This window comes from Geotrypetes seraphini, chromosome 4 (genome assembly GCF_902459505.1).
Source record: "Geotrypetes seraphini chromosome 4, aGeoSer1.1, whole genome shotgun sequence".
Lineage (NCBI taxonomy): Eukaryota > Metazoa > Chordata > Amphibia > Gymnophiona > Dermophiidae > Geotrypetes > Geotrypetes seraphini.
In genome coordinates, this window is record NC_047087.1 from 6,517,482 (window position 1) to 6,541,053 (window position 23,572).

Genomic DNA, 23,572 nt, shown 5'->3' on the forward strand with positions numbered 1-23,572 from the left:
GAAATGATTGTAGAAAGAAATCTGTATTTTAAGTTCTTCATTAACAGGTAACAGACGTACAATTATCTTTTCTTTGCTAGTTCATTAGAAGGCCCAGATGAGAGAAAAACAGATTATTTACACCATAGACAGGAGGAAGGACATGAAAACATTACGTGGGAACAGAAACAAGGCCAGCTGGACCCTGGCCTAACTTCTTCCCTACCACTGTGGTCTCTAGTGGCTTAAAGCCCAGTTCTTCCAAAGGAATGCCAAAGGCTTGCAGCTTCGCTTCATATGCCCGCAGCAGGTCATTGTGGGCCTGAAAGAGAGGAGAGAAAAGGTCATGGCAGGCTGTGGAATGGGCGTAAATCTCTCTAAAAATATGGGCCTTTTTAATTAAAATTTAAGGAAGGATAAAGTTAATTGGCTGGCTCTTGCGTACGATTGCATGACATTGCTCAAAAAACCTTTGTGGAAAATAACTATTAGTTCATCAAACAATCATATTAACGTGTCGTTTCATGTTGCTGGGTTTCAATTTGCCATTTCCAAGTTTACCTCATTGATTGTATTTGATCTTTATATTTGGCTATTTTACTACTGTTATGCAACCACAAATTAACAAAACAATACAGAAATCTTTCGCAGTTATGAGAAACCTTAGACAAGTCTGAAAATTCTTTGAAAAAACACAATTTCAGCTCCTAGTACAATCTCTAATCCTAAGTATCCTAGACTATTGCAACATCCTCTACCTCCCCTGCCCTGCAATAATGATTAAACAACTACAGACAATTCAGAATACAGCTCTGAGACTCGTCTATTCATTGAAAAAACATGATCACATTACTGAGGCATTCATCCATTCTCATTGGCTTCCAATCCAGGAAAGAATACAATTTAAATTCTACTGTATACTATTTAAAACTATAAATGGAGACAGCCCAACCTACCTAAATGACCGCCTCATCCAAACCACCTCTACCAGGCATAGAAAAACACACACCCCATTCATCAAAGAAGTAAAAAGGAAAAAACCATACAACGGACTACTGGCCACTCAGGCAGCGAAGATAGACAACCAAGTCTCCAACCTATTGACAACAAGATGTTCCGAAAGGAAATAAAAACTATACTCTTCAAGAAATCCCTTAATAAAGCTTAATACCATGATAAAGCTTAACCCCCCTCCCTAACCCCAGATCCTACTTTTCCCTCTCTTGGAAACCTTCTCTGATCTAACGTTGTAACCCTTCTTCCATAACTCTTTTTGTAATCCGCTTTGAACCGAAAGGTAATGGCGGAATAGAAATCTGTAATGTAATGCTGCTGACAAGACTAAGTTTTATGTTAAACTGTACGAGGTCTGTTTGAAAAGTTCCAGGACTGATTTTATAAAAATTTATTAAACAATCTTACAACTTATTCCATTGGGTCCCCTTCAAAGTACTCCCCTTCCCTACGTGTATACTTTTCCCAAAGTCATTGCCACTTCTGGAAGCAGTCCCTTAAACGCATCTACAGGAATCGCCAAAAGTTGCTGAATTGAATTTTGCTTTTTGTCTTCAATGGTGTTGGATCACTTTCCTTTCAATGTGGATTTAAATTTAGGAAACAAGAAGTCAGCAGGGACCAAGTCAGGAGAGTAAGGTGGCTGGGGAAGAACTGTCATTGTGGGTTTTTTGCGCAAAATTTGGGAATTTTGACAGCAGCATGAGCGTTGTCATGATGCAGGAACCACAACTGCTCCCTCCAAAGTTCAGGTTGTTTCCTCCTGATTATCTCACTGAGTCGTTTCAATACTTTGAGATAGTAAGGTTTGGCCTTGTGGCAGAAATTCATGGTGAACAAACCCACAATTGAAAAAAAAAAAGAAACCTGTTAACATCACTTTGGCATTTGATTGAACTTGCCAAGCTTTTTTCAGTCTTAGCGATGTTGTTTTTCTGGTCGTTGGTCATCAACCGTGGAACAAACTTTGCTGCAATGCGAGACATCCCCCAACTTCTATGTTAGAAGGAGAAATTAGGTTCTTACCTGCTAATTTTCTTTCTTTTAGTCCTTCCAGACTGGCACAGAACTGATGGGCTATAATGCACCTCTACCAGCAGGTGGAGACTGAGACACTAACTTTTGGCTGTAGTATACGTGGGCTGAACAGTGGCAAGTACAATCAGTCTGACAAATAGCCAAGCAGAACTAAGAAACTAATAACTGTGAACTATAAACAGCAACATCACTCCCAGAAGGAGAATAGCAATTAACACCTATTCTGAAAAATGCCGATCTCGACCCCTCCTTACCATCAAACTACCGTCCCATAGCAAATATCCCTCTACTTACCAAACTTCTAGAAACCATAGTTGCTACCCAGCTCTCTTCCTATCTCGAGAGATTCTCCATTCTTCACCCCTACCAACATGGCTTCAGACCCAGCTTTAGCATTGAATCCCTCCTAGTTTCAAAGGTACAACAACTACACTCACGTAACAAATTCGCTGTCCTATTACAGTTCGATCTTTCTGCTGCTTTTGATGTCGTCCACCACGACATACTACTTTACCAACTTTCCGAGATTGGAATCAACTCCACTGTCCTAATGTGGTTCTCAAACTTCTTACGCTTCCGCTCGTACACCATCAACACAAATGGCACCATGTCCACTCCTTGGACTCCATCTTGCGGTGTCCCTCAAGGATCACCCCTTTCCCTGAAACTCTTTCAACTATCCCCCCTGGAAACAATCTACACTTACGCAGATGACATCCTTATCCTCCTTGAGACTGACCAGAACCTCACCAACCTCCACGAAAACATTACAGCTTGCATAATGAGACTCCGTGCCTGGTCCCTCTCGGTACAGATGAAACTAAACGAATCAAAAACAAAACTACTCTGGCTCGGCCCAAAATTCAAACACCTGCCCACCCTTTTCACACTACCCACAGGCGATACACTCCAGCTCGAATTCTCATGCAAAGTCCTTGGTATCATTATCGATTCCTCTCTCTCCCTCAATGACCACCTCAACTCCTTGGCCAAATCATGCTTTTTCAGCCTCCACATGCTGAGGAAAGCTAGATCCTATTTCAGCCAACAACACTTTGCCATCCTTGTCCAATCCATCATCCTCTCCAAACTAGATTACTGCAACGCCATCTACTTAAATCTATCAAAAAAAATCTTCTAAGACTCCAGCTAATCCAGAATACTGCAGCCAAACTGATCTTCTCAAAACGCAAATCTGACCATGCCTCCCCACTCCTTGCCAAACTTCACTGGCTCCCAATAATCTCCAGAATCCATTTCAAATGTTCCTGCCTGGCTTTTAAGATCATTCATGGCATCCTCCCTCCTCTTATCCCACTGTCTCTCAACTCCTCCAGTCCCGACTCCTCCAGAACTGCCCAAAGGTATAAACTAGCCTTCCCCTCCCTACGCGGCATCCACTTTGCAGGCAAACTGGGAAAATCCCTTCTCTTCAAAATCACAGGTCTTTGGAACGACCTCACCTCCCCGTTGCGGAACCTGAGCTCCCTTCAGTCATTCCGGAAACAACTGAAAAACTGGCTTTTCAGCAAATTGTAACTCTATCCTTCCCCCCCTTTTTTTCTCCCCCCTTCTTCACATAAGTTCATGTAATCCTTTTTCTTCTTCTCTACTTACTATTTTAAGTTCTTGTAAACCATGTCGAGCTCCATACTCATGGAGATGATGCGGTATATAAACTTAAGGATTAGATTAGATTAGAAATACTGTTGGATATTGATTAGAATAAGAACCTTCACCAAACATCGCCACAGCTCACCAGCTATGCCAGACGAACCAAATGCTGCTGTTCTTTTAATCTCCCCTAACAACCCAGACAAAACCTTACTCTTCACACAAAACACAGATTTTAAAAAAACGACAGGGTGGGGTTTGTGCCGGTCTGGAGGGACTAAAAGAAAGAAAATTAACAGGCAAGAACCTAATTTCTCCTTCTTTATCATCCTTCCAGACCGGAACTGAAATGATGGGACGTACCAAAGCAGTAACCATCATGGGTGAGACCCCCCCAACTGGCCACCACAAGAACACGCTCACCGAACACTGCATCCTGACGCGCCCACACAGTAATGACGAACAAAGGAACAGAGAGAAGGCCAAACAGCCACCTTACAGATATCCACCAGAGGCACAAGAGAAGACTCAGCCCAAGAAACCGCCTGCCCCTGTGTGGAATGAGTTTTGAGAAAATCCGGAACAGGCTTCTTCTAAAAGTATGCCAAAGTAATAGCCTCCTTGATCCAATGCGCAATGGTAGCCTCGGAAGTACCATCCCCCTTATGAGGACCGACTAAAAGGACAAAAAGACGATCTGACTGACAGAACTCCTGTGTCCGCTGAAGATAAGCGTGAAGGACCCTACAGACATCCAATTTGCGCAACTGTCTCTGCTCCAAAGAGCCCTCCTGACTACCCCAAACCAGGAGGACAATAGATTGGTTGGCATGAAAAGGCGAAACAACCTTCGGCAGAAAGGAGGAAACCAGCTGTAGCATAACCCACTCCCTAGAGAACTCCAGGAAGGGAGGCCTACATGAAAACGCCTGCAGTTCAGAAATGTGTCTCACAGAAGTAATGGCCACCAGGAACACCACCTTAAGAAGAAGAGATTGGGACTTGCATACCGCCTTTTTGTAGTTTTACAAGCACACTCAAAGTGGTTTACATACAGGTAGTTCAAGCATTTTCCCTATTTGTCCTGGTGGGCTCACAATCTATCTAATGTACCTGGGGCAGTGGAGGATTAAGTGACCTGCCCAGGGTCACAGGAAGTGGTGCAGGGTTTGAACCCACAACCTCAGGATTCCCCAAGCTAAACAAAATCCAAAAAGTCCTACACTAAACCAGGTAAAGACTGCACCGGCTTACCACCTCCACCTGCTGGAGACTGAGAACAGACTGATTGTACTTGGGACTGCACAGCCCACGTATACTATAGCCAAAAGTTAGTGTCTCAGTCTCCACCCATTATAACCCATTAGTTCTGTGCCGGTCTGGAGGGTCGATAAAGAATGCTGTGGCATGAAGCAGTGGAGATGTTGCATTCTTTTGTCAATTCTCTAAACGTTAATCACCGATTAGATCGCACAAGAACCCTCACTTGATCAACATGATCATCATCAGCTGACATTGATGGTCTTCTAGTTCGTGAATCGTTTTCCACTGATTCACAACCATTGTTGACCCATAAGCCACTTTCAACATTTCATAAATTTCTGTAGCATTCTTACCCAATTTAAAACAGAACTTCACACTGTGGCACTTCACACTGTGGCTCATGATGAAAAATAGCCAGTCACGAAAACACACTTTCACAAAAACTGCTGTAGCTCGGAGACAGAAACAGATATCAACAAATGGAAAAAAGGAGGTTACTCGTGAGGTTTCAAGCTACTCAATGCTACCTAGCATGTCTCAAAAGAACTTCCCATTGCCACACAATTCAAATTGTCCTGGAACTTTTTGAACAGACCTCGTATCTGTTGTACACCGCCTTAGATGAATCTCTTCATAAAGATAGTCAATAAATCCCAATAAATAAATAATCTTTTAACTAGTTCTTTCATCACACCACACACACAAGTCCTTCAACAAAGCAAAAACCAAACTAGATCTTATCTGATCAATGCGAAGACTGACCACATGGCAGAGGTACTTTAAAGGCTTCCTAAAAATATATTGAAGTTTCTTGAGAAGCCTCCAAGGCAAAACTACTGATCAGGTTTAAGCCATGAAGTCGGAAAGCTGAAGATTTGTGAAGCTGTCAAGCAGTGGAGTTATTTCAAAAGCTGATCACTGCTTATTAGATCGGTTCAGTTTTGGCTTTCACTTTCTTGGACTTTGATTTTCTTCTTTTTTTTTTTTTTTACTTTGGTGGGTGGAGGGAGTTTGAGAACTTTTTGAGGCACTGGTGAAACATTTACTGCAGTTGAAAGACAGGCCATCCGCCAGTATTCAGCTAGATAGGCCCACCTAAAAAGCAGGTCTGTCTTTCGCTGTTTTGCCATTGTCAGGCAGCAGCTCAATATTGGCTTTGCTGGCTAAGTCTCTGACCTGAATATTCAGCGCCGGTGGCTGGATACAGTTGAGATCATTGTGCTCCATGGGAGGTAGCTGGGCCCTGGATGTGTATGTGTGGTGGTGTGACGTTTTTGAGTTTCACAAAGAACCTGTTATGGTTGGGAGGTGTACGACCATCTTTGATGACTAATAGTTGTTTTCCACAAAAGCTTTTTTGTGTAATATTATCTTTTTTTCCTTTGTAGATATAATGGCTGTCAGCTAGGACTTTACCTAATTCAAGTTTCAAGTTTAATAAAAATTTGATTTGATCGCAAAATCGTAATTCAATGCGATTTACAAATAATGATAAAATTGGGGTAAAAATAACACATTAATCAAACCAGACGGTTAAAACAACTTTAGACCAACCAAACACAGAAGGTAAAAAATAAAGGGTTAAATACAATTTATAAACAAATAAAAAGGGCAGGGTGATGAAAGAATAGGATGGGGAAAAGGTTACCTGCTCAATTTTCACCTATCAGCATTACTAGTGCTGAAATTTGCATAACTTAGTTAAAAGCTTTTCAGGATTTTTCTTCCCTTATATTGATTGGGAGTGAATTCCAGATTTTAGGGGCCGTGACGGAAAAGATTTGTATTCGATTTGATTCAGCCCCAAATACATTATTCAAATTTGGCCAAATGGTGATTTAAATTTCAATATGAACAAACGCTCGATCTCCGATTTCACATTGGTTTCTTTTATCATCAATGCCCATTATTGCTATTCGGCCGAATGGGACGAGAGCCCATTGCTAGCAAGTAGTCTGAAATTCTCACCTTGCAGACGCGAGCCAGCTCATACTGCAGCTCCTTGATGGCGTTATTCTTGGAATCCAGAACATCCTGGGAGAAACACAGAGTCTCAGTTTCATTTCTATGGACATACGAGAAGAGCAGAGCCGCGACTGACCTACCTCACTATCCAACAGGCCTCACCAAGGGATGCATTAAGTGCCTCGTGGGCATAAGGAAAACATGGGAGCCCAATGCTAGATTTGGGATCCAGAAAAGAAACACTTTGGGCCATGAGCTTTCAGAAATTTTCTAAGAGCTGCTTCTCATATTAGCCAAAGTACGGAGAAAGCAGGAGCAGAGACTGGCACTTCTGCACAGAGTAATTCCCTAGTGACAGCAAGGAGAAATGAATCTGTGCAACAGTACAGGCTGCATATTTAGCACATTAATATTTAACAGGAGTGAAAAATTTTAATCACAATTAGCGCGATTACCTGCTGCTTCTTTGGGTTTGAAAATGGCATCGGCAACATCTAGAGTAGTGATCTCTAACTCAAACCCTTTGCAGGGCCACATTTTGGATTTGTCGGTACTTGGAGGGCCGCAGAAAAACCAGTTAATGTCTTAGTAAAGAAATGACAACTTTGTACGAGGTAAGTACCGACAAATCCAAAATGTGGATTCTCTGAACTGGTACAGTTAATGTTTGAAACTACAAATAAAAAAACATGTGGTACTCTGCCACAAAAAGTGTGCACACACATACACACACACACTCCAGAAAGTCTAAATGTTTGTGTTTTGCTGCCAATTCTGTGGCTACTTTTACCCAGGGGCTTTGTAGCAGTCATCGCAGGGAAAACACAAGTACGCTTTTCCCTCTCAATTGTGGGAACTTTTTAAAAAGCTTTTGAAAATTGTTGTCCTTAGAGTTGTCTGTTTTATGAAAATCTGTGTGTGGGGGTGGGGTGGAGCCCAAGCTTTACCTATGATGCCCAATATCTTTGCACTAGCCTTGACTCTTGCCAGTTTTTCAGTCTGAAAAACCCTCCCCTGCCAATCAGATCAGGGTAGTTGATGCTTACAACCCCTGGTAAGAAAGATTTCTATTAGAGAAGAACCATTCAGCACTTTATTAAGGGTTGCTTGGCCCATACCTCCAATTTGCATGTGACCAGGCTGAGAGCCGTGGGGTCCAGATTGGAAGCCGAGAGGATCTCGTTAAGCTGTGCCTCTTTTTTCTCCAGTGTGTCTGCCAGGGTTGTCAGCTTTCGCTCCAGCAGCAGGTTCTTGAAACCGCTCTTCTGTTGCACTTCGTAGATGGCTTTGGTAAACTTTGCGTACAGCTCATCTCTTTCTGCTTGAACCTGCAGAAGCCACACACAAGTGAACAAATGAACGCAAGCAGATACAGCATGTGAACAGTGCAGAAATGAACCCAACACATAGCCTGATGGATGGACCTATGAACGTGTGGGACTCTCATCTAGATTTGAGGGTAGGCCTCAGGCTGTCTTGAGGATATAAGGTGCTCTATAGCTAATTTTCTTTCCTTGAATCCAACCAGACCAGAACTGATGGGCAATGCCTCTCAACCATCACAATTACAGTAGGAGATCTAAACTATAAATGAATGAGGATCTGAAAAATTAGATATTGACTTCAGAACCTTCCTCTTCCAAACTTTAGCATAAGGAGGGAATCCAGAGTTCAAAATCAGAACCAACTTCCCTCGGGAGAACTTCAAGAATATTTCAGAGTCTCTCTAAATTCCCTGATTGGTTTTGAGAGGGTGGAAGTCTGAGCTAGTGTGGTTGGGCTCACAGAAAGAAAACTAGCACTTAAGACTCAATTCTTTCTTCCTTGCTATCCACCAGAAGAGTCCAGAGCTGATGGGATGTAGAAAAGCAGGACAAGGAAGCCTCTGGCACTTAAACACCAACACCAAAGGCAGCATCGATAGTGTTTGGAAAAGGAATGTGACCAGGTTGTGGCTTTGAAAATCTATACTGGAGAAATCAACCAAGGAGTCACTATACCTCTGGTTGAGTGGGCTTGAAGGCTCTTAGGAGGCTGCACCCTTTAAGAAAATGCTTGAGTACCCGATTGTAAAACCGCTTAGATAACCTAATGACTGGAGAGTCAATTCAGAGCAGTTTACATGAGCTTCAGTAGTGGTGTTATAATTTATGAGCTTTTATAATGATGTTATGATACACTGATTCAGTGATGGTGTTACAATACGTGTTTCTGCAATGGTTATCCTTACTTGGGCTTCTAAGGTGTTCTATTGCTTAGTTTTGGTGTGGTGCGTTTGCATATCCTATGAATGTTCAGTATTTGCTCACTAGTGAGATAATTAAATTTGCTGATAACACAACGTTGTTCAAAGTTGTTAAATCGCAAGAGGATCTTGTGAGACTGGAAGATGGACATCAAAATGGCAGATGATGTTTAATGTGAGCAAGAGCAAAGTGATGCTTGTGGAAAGAGGAACCTGAACTATAGCTATGTGATTCTGGGTTCTGTATTAGGAGTCGCTGCCCAGGAAAAGGTTCTAGGTGTCATCACTGAGGATACGTTGAAACCCTCAGCTCAATGTGCGGCAGCTGCTAAGAAAGCAAAGAGAATGTTAGGAATTATCAGGAAAGGAACAAAGATGAGAATGTTATAATGCCCTTGTATCGCTCTATGGTACGGCTGCACCTCAAATACCGTGTGCAGTTCTGGTTGCCATAATCTCAAAAAAGTTATAGCGGAATTAGAAAAGGTACAGAGAAGGGCGACAAAAATGATAAAAGGAATGGGACAACTTCCATATAAGGAAAGGCTAAAGTGGATAGGACAATTCATCTTGGAGAAGAGACGGCTCAGGGGTGATATGACAGAGGTCTATAAAATAATGAGTGGAGTGGAAAGGGTAGATGTGAAATCACTTGTTTACGCTTTCCAAAAATACTAGGACTAGAGGACATGCGATGAAGCTACTAAAATAGTAGATTTAAAACAAACTGGAGAAAATATTTCTTCAAACAACTTGTAATTAAACCCTGGAATTTGTTGCCAGAGAATGTGGTGAAATCAGTTAGCTTAGCAGGGTTTAAAAAAGGTTTGGACAATTTCCTAAAAGAGATGTCCATAGGCCATTATTGAGATGGCTTGAGGAAATCCACTGCTTATTCCTAGGATAAGCAGCATAAAATCTGTTTTACTACTTGGGATCTAGCTAGGTGCTTGGGACCTGGGTTAGCCACTGTTGGAAACAGGGTACTGGGCTAGAAGGACCTTCTGTCTGTCCCAGTATAGCTATTCTTATGTTCTTATGGAGAGGAAGAAAGGAGAAAAACAAAAACCAATACAAAAAATGTAGGACACCAATGCTGGGGCAATCTGCCTGAACAGGGGAGAGATCTGAATTCCTCCAGGTATCCCCAGAGAGGAAAATATTTCCCAATGGAACCTTGGATCTCCCTTCATCCAGATCAGTTCAACTAGGTGACCAGTTCTGCATCTGGTATCAAGAGTTCTTTACCAAACAGTTCACTGCTGTATGGAATGCCTGTTTCCATCTGCTGGAGATAGAATACAGGGATAGAAGGTGCTGTACAGTGCTGCAGGGCAGAGCTCACAACTTATTTATTTTTGTCTCCATCTGCTGGTGGGGGGTATAAGCCATCAGTTTTGGTCTGGTCTGGAAAGGATGATAGGGTGGAAATTGTGGCTCTTCTTTGCCAGCCTACAAACAGTTATAGCCCTTCAGGGCACTAGTTATCACCAGAGCTACTAGCCTTCTGGTTTGGGCCTGTAACCCTCTCACCTTGCAGAATCTTTGTTCTAGCACTTCAAGCTCCCATTTCAGATCCTTTAATTCTTTCTCAGAGACTTTCAAACGGGCACGTGTACTCTGGAAGAGAAAAAAAGCAGTCAAATATAGAAGAGCAAAAGCAAAGGGTAGTTTCTCTGAAGATTTGATTCTAAAAAAGTAATAACATCATCAGGATTAAATGCCTAGCTTTTCACCCAAAAGTAGAAACTGACTAATCAATAATCATCTGGAGGCAGACAGCATTTTTTGTTTAAGTGCTGCCTTTTGCTGGCTACAATAGTTCAGACTATTCAATGCTAGGCTATGTCTGGGTGCCAGCGCGGAATATTCAGGGCTATCCAGGCACGTTTTGATCCCCAACTCTTATGCGGGTGCCAGGACCTGCATAAGACACCCCATCCCCTCCCATAGAACCCTCTCCTCCAATACTGAAGTCCCCTCCACCCACCTTAAAAACTCCTCTCCAGGCTTGTGGTCCAGTGGGCAAATGGCAGCTGTGATCTCTAGCAGTAGTCATGTAGAGTTTGCTCCTGCCCAGATTGCCACTGGAGCACCAAAGGCCCAGGCAGGAGGATGACCAATGCTGGCCACACAGCTAGAACTGCCTAGCTGGACTTAAAATGGCCGATTAATGGCAATATCCAGGGGCACTGTGCATTGTAGTGGTTAAAGCTACAGCCTCAGCACCGAGGTGGTGGGTTCAAACTCACGCTGCTCTTTGTGACCCTGGGCAAGTCACTTAATCTCCCCGTTGCCCCAGGTACATTAGATAGATTGTGAACCTTGTGAGCTCCCCTGGGAGAACGGTATAGAAAATTGAACAAATCAATAAACAAACTGAAATGGGCAGGAGCTACTTCTACCCCCTCCCCCAATCACTTCAGAGGACGTGAACTACCGTTTTATGATCCACGGCAAGAAATCTCTCTGCGGGACTAAGCAAATAATGTGTAAAACTATCATCTCCAAATCTAATAAAGGTGTTTCGGGTCACCCCCAGAAGCCCCCCCTTTCCCCCAATAATAGTTCATGAGCCTTCCGAACGAAAGGTCAAACTCACAGCCAGCAAGGCCTTGTCCTGCTTGTAGTTGGTAAGCTGCCTTTGTAGTTCAGCTACTTCCTCCCGAGCCTTCTGTAGTGGCTCTATCAGCCTCTTATTCTGCAGCTGGAGATCGGTCATCTCCTTTTCTAAGCGATCCTCCTTCCTCTTCATCTCCTCCATCTGTTCCTGGGGTTGGGTACAAGAAAGCCACTTCAGCAAAGGAAAACACAGCACCTCAATATCTCAGTATGTTTCTGGGATGACCAGACAGCAACGGAAACAGCTGGCAGAGGTGGAGGAGACAAAGACTGTGTCTAAATTCAAGAAAGCGTGGGATCTGTTAGGGAGAGGAGGAAGATAGTGGATGCTGCGGATGGGCCATTTAGCCTTTATCTGCCGTCAGGTTTCTAGCCATTTGCAACTTTTGGGAATGCAGCAGTGAGCTGCGTCTTGGCTAAAATTCCTGTGACTTATCCCTGTGCATATAGTGCAATAATTTGAGGCTCAGCTCGCTCATGGCTGCTGCTAGAGGGTGCTGTACGTGTTATAGGGTCATTCAGTGATCTATCGCGGGTGAACAGTGGCTGTGCATATCATGCGCTAGTCCTATGGGTCCAGCACAGGTTCACATAATAAATACATATTCTTCCAGTGATCCCTTCAGATCCTCATGGTCTTTGAAAGGAGGGCAGGGTCTATATTGTGTGGGTCTGAGCTCGTTGGGGAGAACGGGATCTAAAACAAATTAAAGCCCATAACCCCTAATGGCCCCCTTACTTTAAGCGAATTGATGAGGGCCAGGTTGTTGAGGGTGATGTCGTTGTAATAGTTTTTGATGTCACTGAAGGCCTTCTCGTGGTTTTTCATCAGCGTGTTTATCTGCCCATTTTTCCTCTCTTCAACCTCATGAATTTCTGTCTTACGGCGCAGATCCTGCTCTTCCCGCAGCGTGTCCATCTTTTTCGAGTACTTCAGCTCAATTTCTGAAATGGCAGAGGGACATTCGGGAGCACTGAGATGGTTGGGATGCCTTTGCTCTGAAGTCCTCATCTGACCACTTTCTCTCCACAGCCAAAACAAACTGTATGCCACCCTTAGCCTTCATGAAACCTCACAGAATATACAGAAGCTGCTGGAAGTATCATGAAGGGGCAGTCTGGGTCAGCAGTGGGGCAAGAGAGCCCAGGAAATTAAACTGTGTATCAGAGATCACTGAGGAAAGTATAGAGCCACATGACACCCAAAACATGTTTCAGGAAGGACAAAAAAATCCAAATACTGTCTGCTATTAATATCAAAACACTGCCCCATTCCTAACGGAGAGGTCTTGGGGCAAAATGAAGTTAGATCTATCTTTCTTTTCACACGGGGTCACCAGTGACGGCCTGCAGCTCCCTGGAGCCTTCCTTCTACTGTGTACCACCCCCTCTGATGCAATTTCCTGTTTCCACCTGAGCAGAACAGGGCACAAGAAAGGCTCCAGGAAGCCAAAGACAATGTATTGGCATTACCACGAGGCTGCTCCAGGAGCAAATGGGGATCACACCTACTCCACCACCAGGGATCTAAGGGGAGGCACAAAAGGTTGATATCAAACATAGAAACATAGAAGATGACGGCAGAAAAGGGCTACAGCCCATCAAGTCTGCCCACTCTGCTTACCCACCCCCTGTCTATGCCCTAATGACCCAATTTCCTTATTTGACCCTAGGGTGAGGGTAGGCTGTTCTAGTCTACAAAAGCATTTGAAAAACAATGCGGATGCTGGCTGATATTGAGCCAGGGCCCAAGTACCTGTCCTATATAGGCCCCAGGTGAATATTGGCTGGCACCCGCAGAAGTTCCAGCGGCTAGCAGCATGACAGTTAACCCTGGATATTCAGGATGGTGCCCACACAAGGCCCAAAACTGAATATCTGAGGCTGAGGCTGCCAGCTGAATATTCCGTCCAGTGTCTCTTAGTCATGATACACCTTTCCCAATTGCAGGCTGGAAAGGATGCATGGAATAATTCTTAGTGCTTGCCTGTATATGTGTGTTACGGTAGACTGGAAAGGTGAGGGAAGCGAGGGAGATGGACTTAGGTAGAGAGGAGAAAAGACGCTGGAACTATAGAGCCCAAGTTTGCTGCCCTGTTTCCAACCCCCCCCCCCCCCCCAGTTCTTTCCAGCAATACCCTATTTCTCCCCGGTCACAGTTCAGCATGCTATAATCCCTTTCTGATGCTGATGTGATGAACCCACCTCCCCCCAGACTCAATAGGTACAGTTTTAGCTCTGGGTCTTATTCCAGAGAAGCAACTGATGAAACCCAGGCATTTGATTAGAGGAAGTTCACCCGCACTGATCACTGCTTCAGCACGGACAGACCTTGCACTTGTCTCTCAAAGTTGTTCCTCAGTTCCGTGATCTCCTCATCTTGTTTCTGTTGGAAAAAAAGACGCCAGTGAGTGCCCAGAGCCACGACACAAGCTGGCACACTCCATGTCCTCATGAAACATACTGGAGCTGAGATGCTGGCACAATGCGCCCACTAGCAGGGTGCCAAGGGGGCAATTCTCAATAGAGTGCTGGGATGACCTGCACTACAGAACTGTGCGCACAACTGCTGTTATTAAATACTAACGTAAATCCACATTTACACGTCTGACTGGAATTTGAATATGCAACTTGTAGAGTAGCAACTAAGGGCAGTTACGCAGCTAATATCGGTTACACAAGCACTGACCTTGTTCTATAACTTGTGCGTGCAACTTTGTTAGTTGGAAATTTGGATGCGCAGTTTTCTAGAAGTAGGGGAGACCGCTTTCTGAAAGCGTATCCCAAGGCCCGCCTCCCTCCCCCAGTTTCATTTTAGGACAGTGGGCTAGATTCACTAAGGTTACGGATTCGATCTGATCCGATCCGATCCATGGCCAGGGGGCTGATTCACAAAGCGCCCTCATGCAAATGAGGGCGAACGGAACCACGCATGTGCAGACCATCTTCTTTGCCTGTAGATGGTCTGTGCATGCGCTGGCACAGCTGGAAACTTTTTTTTTTACTTTTTAATACTTCGTGAGCCTGTGGTTTTAACCCACTTTAAACCCACAAGTAAAACCATGGGCTCACACTGCGGGGAAGGGCAGGAGAGTGGAGGCGGCAAGAGGAGGAGATTCAGGGCAAGGGCAGGATGGTGAGTCGGGGCGGCAAGAGGAGGAGATTTGGGGTGAGAGGAGAATTGGGGCAGGAGATGCAGTCGGAAAGCACGTGAGTGACTGATCCCCAGCAGTTGCTTCTTTTGTTGATCGGCCAGCCCAGTCGGTGTTCCAGATTTTGTTTAGTGAATCGCTGCTTGCCTACATTTGCATGCCGTTCCCCCTCATTTGCATGGGCGGATTAGATCGGAGGTTGCTCAACACCAAGATTAGTGAAACGGGTCAGGGAACAATCCTTAGTGAATCTAGCCCAATGTAAGGAGAGAGAGAGAGAAAAAGAGGCAAAAAATAGTCAAAGGATTTGTCTAGTTAATCCTGAACTCCCTTTCCACCATGAATATATTGTGTCCCTACCACAAAATGTATACACAGAAAAAGGGGCACTTGGCACAGTCAGTGAAAGTTATGCAGGTTCTTCTGGTCACAGTGAAAGACTGGCCTAAATTTAGGGAGCTAAACTTATTGTTTCTTGAAACTTCTATACCACTAATGTCTGAGGAGTCAATTCAGAGCAGTTTACTTGAGCTTCTGTAAAGGTGTTATAATACAGAGTTAGTATCGTGTATAATTCTAGTTCTAAGTCCTTTCTTTAGCATATCCTCAGCAATTCTGGGTATCTCTACTGCGTTCCCCCTATCGTGGTCCTAGTGGCGAATAGCCAGCTAGCTCCTCTCTGTTGCAGTATTACTTAAATCCCAATGAATATTCATACAGAGTTATGCACATACATATGCAGCTCATTTGCTTACTCAACACCGACCTCAACTTAGCATGGTTCAGAAATGGAGACGCAGATGGGAGGGTAGGACAGAGGGGTTAATGAGGACACACCATTTTGAGGTTCTTCACTAGCATTTCATTGGCCAGCTCCTGCTCCTTCAGCTCCACCTTCAGGTTGCGTAGGTCCCTGCGTAGCTCACTCTCATGCAACCTGTGCTCCTTCTGTGACAGCTTCATGCTGACCGAGCCTTCGGCTTTCAGTTCCGAGATGTTGTTCTGGTGTTCATAGAGCAGATGCTTCACTTTCTGCTTATAAACCTGAAATCCAAAACAATCCCCAGAGAGTGTGAGCTTGGCGGTCAGTGCACGTGAATTGTGTGGGATCACAGGAGGACAAAGAAGTAGGGGTTAACAAGGAAAGTTTCTCTCTCTGAAGTGGCTGACAGACTGGCCTAGGTATGTTGTAAGCCTAGCTAGTTTCCTTCAGTTGTTAGTCCTAAGCTACAGTGTTTAAATTGGACCTAAAAAGCTCTCATGTTCAAGAAAACCCATTCTGCAAATTTTCATCTGGTCAAGCTAACATTGTATCCTCGAGAGGGTAATAAGCTATGACAAGCTGGACAAATGGAGCACCTAGAACAGGGGGCCAACAATATTCCCCCTCCCCTCAAAGCATCTTCCTGGACCTTAGGACACATGGACCACCGAGTAGGCATTTTCCATTCAGGCCCATTATGTAGATTTATTATAAAAGAGTTGAATCTGAGGCAACATAAGAAGTGACGGGGAAATATTTTTCCCTAAAGTGGCTTCAGCGTTGATCGGTTCCGGCCTAAATAGCTAACAGAGAGAAAAACTTTGGGTAAATATACGTTATTGATTTTGTAGGCCTTAAGCTATGCTATTCCCATCTGTAGGGGTTTGACCACGAGGGCAGTATCAGAATGCTGCTGGTTGCCACTCATTGCACTTCCTGTCAAATGATCATCACCTACTGGGTAAAACATAGCCTAGGGCAGTGTTTCTCAACTCGGTCCTGTCAAGTTTTCACTGAATATGCATGAAAGAAATTTGCATAGAATGGAGGCAAATCAAGTTTATGGAAATTCAATGTGGACATCCTGAAAACCTGACTGGCAAGAGGGGACTCCAGGAGAAACACTGGCCTAGGGGATCAGTGCAGATATCGATAACACATGTGGCTCTTACCTTAATCTCCACCTGATGCCGCTCCTCAGCCTCCTCCAGTTCACGGTCCTTGTTGCGAAGCTCAGCTTTCCGTTCATCCAGCTGCCGGCGAGTAATTTCCCAGAAGGTGTGAATCTTGTCTCGCTCCAGCTGGAAGTAGTTGCGCTCCTCCCGCTCTCGGTCCAGCTCCTCTCGGACACGTCCAATGTGCTCCTCCAGCTGTAGAAGGTACAGCACCCGTGAAAAGCTGGGGACAGCACCTAAGCCATTACCAAAGAGGCAGCCAGTGAACCGTCTGACACAAAGTGCTGTTCCTGTTACCACAACATCACTTCTCCTGCCCAGGAGATCTCATCCGAACGAGCAGTGCAAAAGTCCCCACTGTGTGACCAGCCCTTTCTCTTTCAGACTCTACTGGGGGCTGGAGCTGCTCTGCATGGCCGCTTCCGTCCCATCAAATTACCAGGAAGGACATACATACAGGGAGGTCAGAGAACACCTGAAATTTCACTGAGTCCCAAGCAGAATAAGGCCAACAGTGAAAGCAGGAAGAATCAGCTCAATCACCTGCTCCCTGCACCAGAGAACTCACCTGGTCCTTGCTCATCTCATCTGCAGGCAGCACATCGAGCAGGGCTGCTGCCTTCTTTTTGCCACCTTTCTTCCCTCCCTTTTTCTTTTTGGGTGCCTAACAAAGAAGAGCAAATACAATTACTTGAGCCGATCTGAGGGGAGAGCTGCCAATGATAACCTGGGCTCTCTATTCAGTCGTTTCAATGTTCAAATGAAGATAAGTGCTGGCTTTAACTTTGATATCTAATTTTCATATACAGCAGACTGGCCAAAAACCTCCAACCAGTCTTCAAGTGTTGAAATCATTAATCAAATGATTGAAAGCAAGCCAATTTAAGAATACTTGGCTGCAAATAATCAGACTCCTGATGTCTTTTCCTCCATTCCAGTTTAAGGACATAAGAATAGCCTTCCTGGGTCAGACCAATAATAATAATAATAACTTTATTCTTCTATACCGCCACAATCTTGCGACTTCTAGGCGGTTTACAATCAAGAGTGCTGGACATTCAGCGAAATACAATAAGTAGAAATTCAGAGGAAATACAGAGATCAGAGACCTCAGGAGGCAATAGTATAGAAATACAATTTGCTGAGCGAAAATGTAATATGTACATTTTAGTAGGTAATGTCTGACAGGACCTGTTGGGGATAAATAGCAACGTAAAGTTACGATAAGATGAAGATAACAGATTATATTTATAACAGTGCTGTAAGTTCAGGTGGAATAGGGAGGGGGGAGGGAGAGGGAGAGCGGGTCAATTGTTTAGGTATTTCTGGAACAGGTATGTTTTTAGGCGTTTCCGTATGTAGTGGGCAAAAGCAGTTGGTCTAGGTCTTTGCCCCATAGGACAGCTTGGTGAGAGAGAAGATGTTCGTGGTGTTTTTTTCATTTTGCAGCCTCTAACTGGAGGGGAAATGAGTTTTGGGTGTGTGTTTCTCTTGGTCCATCAAGCCCAATAGCCCGTTCTCACGGTAGCCAATCCAGGTCACTAGTACCTGGCCAAAACCAAAAGAGTAGCCAACATTCCATGCTACCGATCCAGGGCAAGCAGAGGCTTCCCCCATGTCTTAATAAAAGACTAAGGACTTTTCCTCCAGAAACCTTTCCAAACCAGCTACGCTATCTGCTCTTACCACAACCTCTGGCAATGTGTTCCAGAGCTTAACTAGTCTCTGAGTGAAAAAAATATTTCCTCCTATTGGTTTTAAAAGTATTTCCCTGTAACTTCATTGAAAATAGTGAACCTAGATTCCATTTCTGTTTGGTATGAATTCTGAATACAGGCCAGCATGACTGAGTCTGGTCCATCCTGCAGAGAATTCCCAAAGAGTTATAGTGGACTGATATCGAGTAAGGTCAGGATGTGTTCCAACCAGTACCAAAGCCTAAGCTCTGTGTAGCACCAGATGGACAAAGCAGCAGCTTCTGACAGAAAAAGAGGTCAGAGGAGAAATTCAAATGCCTTGGGAAGAAGACGTACGTGGTTGTCCCTCTGTCCAGGAATTTGGGGAATGTCATGGTAAGTGGGCTTTTCTGAGGTGTTTTGTATATGACAAGAAGGTAGAGAGTGTTTGCCAAACCAGGAATGAATCAAATGGAGTGGCAGTCATGTTAGTCCACTGGAAAAGGACTCTGTCATCTTGTACTCCGTTCTGACCCAAGGAAGCTACTCTACTCAAAACATGTATTCAAATGGTATCCTCTTCTTTTTGGGTTCCTAATTTCCTCGCTCTAAGAGTTCCTAGAGAACTGCCACTGCAGTGTCCACTCTGAAACTTCCCTCAACTAATGATGGAGTGAATTCACATCTCAGGCCTTGTTTTAGATCTTCAGTTGGAGGGGTAGAAAAGGTTCAGAGAAGATGCATGGATAGAATTGCTCCCCTATGAAGAAAGCTTGGAGAAAAAAACAGCTGAGGTTTATAAAACCAAGAATGGGCTAGAAAGGTTAACTAGACAATAGTCATTGGAGCAGGAACAGTGGTTAGAGCACTGGGTTCAGTGATGTAGCCACGAGTGGGCCCAGGCCCACCTAGCAGCGGCATGGCTGTAGCCTTCAATCCATCACCCTAATCCCCACTGCCCTCCAACCTAGCCAGCAGATTAACCATTCCCCTAATTGTATCCATGGCATCCTGTTTATCTGTCTAGATTGTAAGCTCACTCGGGCAGGGACTGTCTCCTTTGTGACTCTGTACAGCGCTGCGTATGTCTGGTAGCACTATAGAAATCATTAACAGTAGTAGATGTGGCTGGTGGGGATTTTAGGATTACCATATGGCTCCAGAAAAAGGAGGACAGATTGAGACATCAGGATTCATGTTAAATGTGCATGTATTATCTTTAAGCTTCTGTATGGAATATTTGATGCTTTAGTTGCCTTCAGATCTTGCCATTTGAAGGGTAGTCAATCTTTTGCCTTCAAGCTGGTAGAGATGTGGAATGGACTTCAAAGCCCTGAAAACTCTGCTGTTTACACAACATTTAAATGGCTTTTTTTTCTTTTATGCTCTCTTTCTTATGTACTCTAGTCTTAATTACTTGTGAACCGAGTCGAGCTCCGTTGGGAGATGACCCGGTATATAAACTGAAGACTAGATTAGATTAGATAAATGTTATTCTTGATGTTGTGCAATAATTTTTAAGTATATGTTCTTCCCTTAATGTACGGTTCTTCTTGTAATCTGCTCTGAATCTGAATTGAAATAGCAGAATATAAAACTACTGATTACCAATTCAGTTGGGATTTTGTAGAAATTGCAGAACACCACACTGTAATCTTGTGGGGGTTTGATCAGATTAGAGCCCCTTAAATGGATGCAGCTCTGACAGGATTTAGGGTTACCATATGGCTCCAGAAAAAGGAGGACAGATTGAGACACTGAAAGCAATGGAAGTAAAACCTGGATGTGTTGATCCATTCTCCTTTTTTTGGAGCCAGGTGGTAACCCTAGACCAGGGGTAGGGAACTCCGGTCCTCGAGAGCCGTATTCCAGTCGGGTTTTCAGGATTTCCCAACGAATATGCATGAGATCTATTTGCATGCACTGCTTTCAATGCATATTCATTGGGGAAATCCTGAAAACCCGACTGGAATACGGCTCTCGAGGATCGGAGTTCCCTACCCCTGCCCTAGACTTTACACTTAATCACCTCCAAGTTGACCTATTTTTAAATTCTTTCTTTCATATGTTCAAGCATGTACTGCCTAGCGATTCACCCTTTAGATTATGTGATGCTGTTCCATTTTAGCAAAATTGGGAGGATATATGTATAAAAAAGGTGCAATTAATTAAGAGCTCATAGTTTGGATCCTTTTCAGTCAGATTTTTTCACTTGACTGTACCATTTAATGAAAGCAGATGATGTGAACTAGGATTTATTGGGTAGGATGGGGGTCTTGGATTTAGAATTCTCCCTTAACAAGTGAGGGCCTTGAGCTGGAAGCCATGCATGAGAACTCCTTTCAGAAACCTGCAATCACAACCACTGAACTTCCACTCAGTCCCTTCTTTTTGGAAGCCAATGGATTTTGCCACAGCAATTCGATGCTTGGTAGCAGAGGAAGGGGAGAAGAACTGAAATGAATGAGCAGCCGAGGGGAGGATCGGTAGTGATTTTTTGACAGGGTCACCTGCTCAGGATCAGTGAAAGGAAGGGCAGGGCTGGGATTGAGTATATGTGAGAAGGAAAGGCAGGGCTGGGATTAGGGATCAGTGAGAAATAAGGACAGGGCTGGGATTAGGCATCGGTGAAAGGAAAGGCAGGGCTGGGATTGAGTATATGTGAGAAGGAAGGGCAGGGCTGGGATTAGGGTTCAGGGGAAGGAAGGGCAGGGCTGGGATTAGGCATCAGTGAGAAATAAGGGCAGGGCTGGGATTAGGCATCAGTAAAAGGAAGGGCAGGGCTGGGATTGGGTATAAGTGAGAAAGAAGGGCAGGGCTGGGATTAGGGATCAGTGAGAAAGAAGGGCAGGGCTGGGATTAGGGATCAGTGAAAGGAAGGGCAGGGCTGGGATTGGGTATAAATGAGAAGGAAGGGCAGGGCTGGGATTAGGGATCAGTGAAAGGAAGGGCAGGGCTGGGATTAGGGATCAGGGGAAGGAAGGGCAGGGCTGGGATTGGGTATAAATGAGAAGGAAGGGCAGGGCTGGGATTAGGGATCAGGGGAAGGAAGGGCAGGGCTGGGATTGGGTATAAATGAGAAGGAAGGGCAGGGCTGGGATTAGGCATCAGTGAAAGGAAGGGCAGGGCTGGGATTAGGGATCAGTGAAAGGAAGGGCAGGGCTGGGATTAGGGATCAGGGGAAGGAAGGGCAGGGCTGGGATTGGGTATAAATGAGAAGGAAGGGCAGGGCTCGGATTAGGCATCAGTGAAAGGAAGGGCAGGGCTGGGATTAGGGATCAGGGGAAGGAAGGGCAGGGCTGGGATTGGGTATAAATGAGAAGGAAGGGCAGGGCTGGGATTAGGCATCAGTGAAAGGAAGGGCAGGGCTGGGATTAGGGATCAGTGAAAGGAAGGGCAGGGCTGGGATTGGGTATAAATGAGAAGGAAGGGCAGGGCTCGGATTAGGCATCAGTGAAAGGAAGGGCAGGGCTGGGATTAGGGATCAGTGAAAGGAAGGGCAGGGCTGGGATTGGGTATAAATGAGAAGGAAGGGCAGGGCTGGGATTAGGGATCAGTGAAAGGAAGGGCAGGGCTGGGATTAGGGATCAGGGGAAGGAAGGGCAGGGCTGGGATTGGGTATAAATGAGAAGGAAGGGCAGGGCTGGGATTAGGCATCAGGGAAAGGAAGGGCAGGGCTGGGATTGGGTATAAATGAGAAGGAAGGGCAGGGCTCGGATTAGGCATCAGTGAAAGGAAGGGCAGGGCTGGGATTAGGGATCAGGGGAAGGAAGGGCAGGGCTGGGATTGGGTATAAATGAGAAGGAAGGGCAGGGCTGGGATTGGGTATAAATGAGAAGGAAGGGCAGGGCTGGGATTAGGCATCAGTGAAAGGAAGAGCAGGGCTGGGATTAGGGATCAGGGGAAGGAAGGGCAGGGCTGGGATTGGGTATAAATGAGAAGGAAGGGCAAGGCTGGGATTAAGCATCAGTGAAAGGAAGGGCAGGGCTGGGATTGCGTATAAATGAGAAGGAAGGGCAGGGCTGGGATTAGGCATCAGTGAAAAGAAGGGCAGGGCTGGGATTAGGGATCAGGGGAAGGAAGGGCAGGGCTGGGATTGGGTATAAATGAGAAGGAAGGGCAGGGCTGGGATTAGGCATCAGTGAAAGGAAGGGCAGGGCTGGGATTGGGTATAAATGAGAATGAAGGGCAGGGCTGGGATTGGGTATAAATGAGAAGGAAGGGCAGGGCTGGGATTAGGCATCATTGAAAGGAAGGGCAGGGCTGGGATTAGGGATCAGTGAAAGGAAGGGCAGGGCTGGGATTAGGGATCAGGGGAAGGAAGGGCAGGGCTGGGATTGGGTATAAATGAGAATGAAGGGCAGGGCTGGGATTGGGTATAAATGAGAAGGAAGGGCAGGGCTGGGATTAGGCATCAGTGAAAGGAAGGGCAGGGCTGGGATTAGGGATCAGGGGAAGGAAGGGCAGGGCTGGGATTGGGTATAAATGAGAAGGAAGGGCAGGGCTGGGATTGTGGATCAGTGAGAGGGAAGGGCAGAGCCGAGCTTGGGGCTCGGTGAGACTCACCATTTTCGCTCCCGTCTGAGGCGCAAGTTGACTAAATCCGTCTCCAGGCAACAGCGGCCAAACTGAGCAGCCGAGCAGGAAGAGGCGGCCGGCGACGTAATAAAGGCGTCACTTCCTGTCAGGAGCGGATGGGATCGCCCTGGAGCCTGTCAACCTTTCCCTAGCAACGGCCCGGCTTTGCCCCGCCCCCGGCTCGGCTCTGGCTGTTCAGCTGTCATGGGTGGCGCCAATTCCCAGGAAAACACCAGCCACCAAGAGCCCCCCAGAAGAAAACCATTTCCAGTGGCCTTTCTTAAGCTTCAGGGACTCCCCGTCTATCACCTGAGCAACAGCCCCTGTAGAGCAAAGTCCCTCCTGGAAGGCCTCAATGAATATGCATGAGATCCATTTGCTTGCACTGCTTTCATTGTATGCTAATAGATCTCATGCATATTCATTGGGGAAATCCTGAAAACCCCACTGGATTGCGGCCCTCCAGGAGAGACTTTGACATCCCTGCT

General features: G+C 45.2%; 1 protein-coding gene across 2 annotated transcripts; it reads right to left on the reverse strand.

Moving 5' to 3' along the window:
* Window positions 1–27: 27 nt before the first annotated feature.
* GAS8 (growth arrest specific 8) lies at window positions 28–23,163 on the reverse strand. Of its 2 annotated transcripts, none has more exons than XM_033942865.1 (11): window positions 23,073–23,163; window positions 17,399–17,494; window positions 16,828–17,025; window positions 15,730–15,936; window positions 14,072–14,126; window positions 12,480–12,685; window positions 11,721–11,888; window positions 10,652–10,738; window positions 7,992–8,201; window positions 6,877–6,942; window positions 28–301 (listed from the first exon to the last, which is right to left on the reverse strand). In XM_033942865.1, exons 1-11 carry the CDS (start codon window positions 23,073–23,075, stop codon window positions 152–154), a joined length of 1,446 nt encoding a protein of 481 aa, XP_033798756.1. In that variant the 5' UTR covers window positions 23,076–23,163; the 3' UTR covers window positions 28–151. The 2 variants fall into 2 exon arrangements, with proteins under 2 accessions (XP_033798756.1, XP_033798757.1); XM_033942866.1 differs by having other exon boundaries at window positions 16,828–17,066; window positions 23,073–23,114.
* Window positions 23,164–23,572: the final 409 nt, after the last annotated feature.

What these genes read in the sequence shown, in the direction of transcription:
- GAS8 (XM_033942865.1), bottom strand. An exon ending in ATGAGATGAGCAAGGACCAG is followed by an intron (nt 17,026 to 17,398) that starts GTGAGTTCTCTG and finishes TACCTTCTACAG; the next exon opens with CTGGAGGAGCACATTGGACG. An exon ending in TAGTGAAGAACCTCAAAATG is followed by an intron (nt 14,127 to 15,729) that starts GTGTGTCCTCAT and finishes TTTTTCCAACAG; the next exon opens with AAACAAGATGAGGAGATCAC.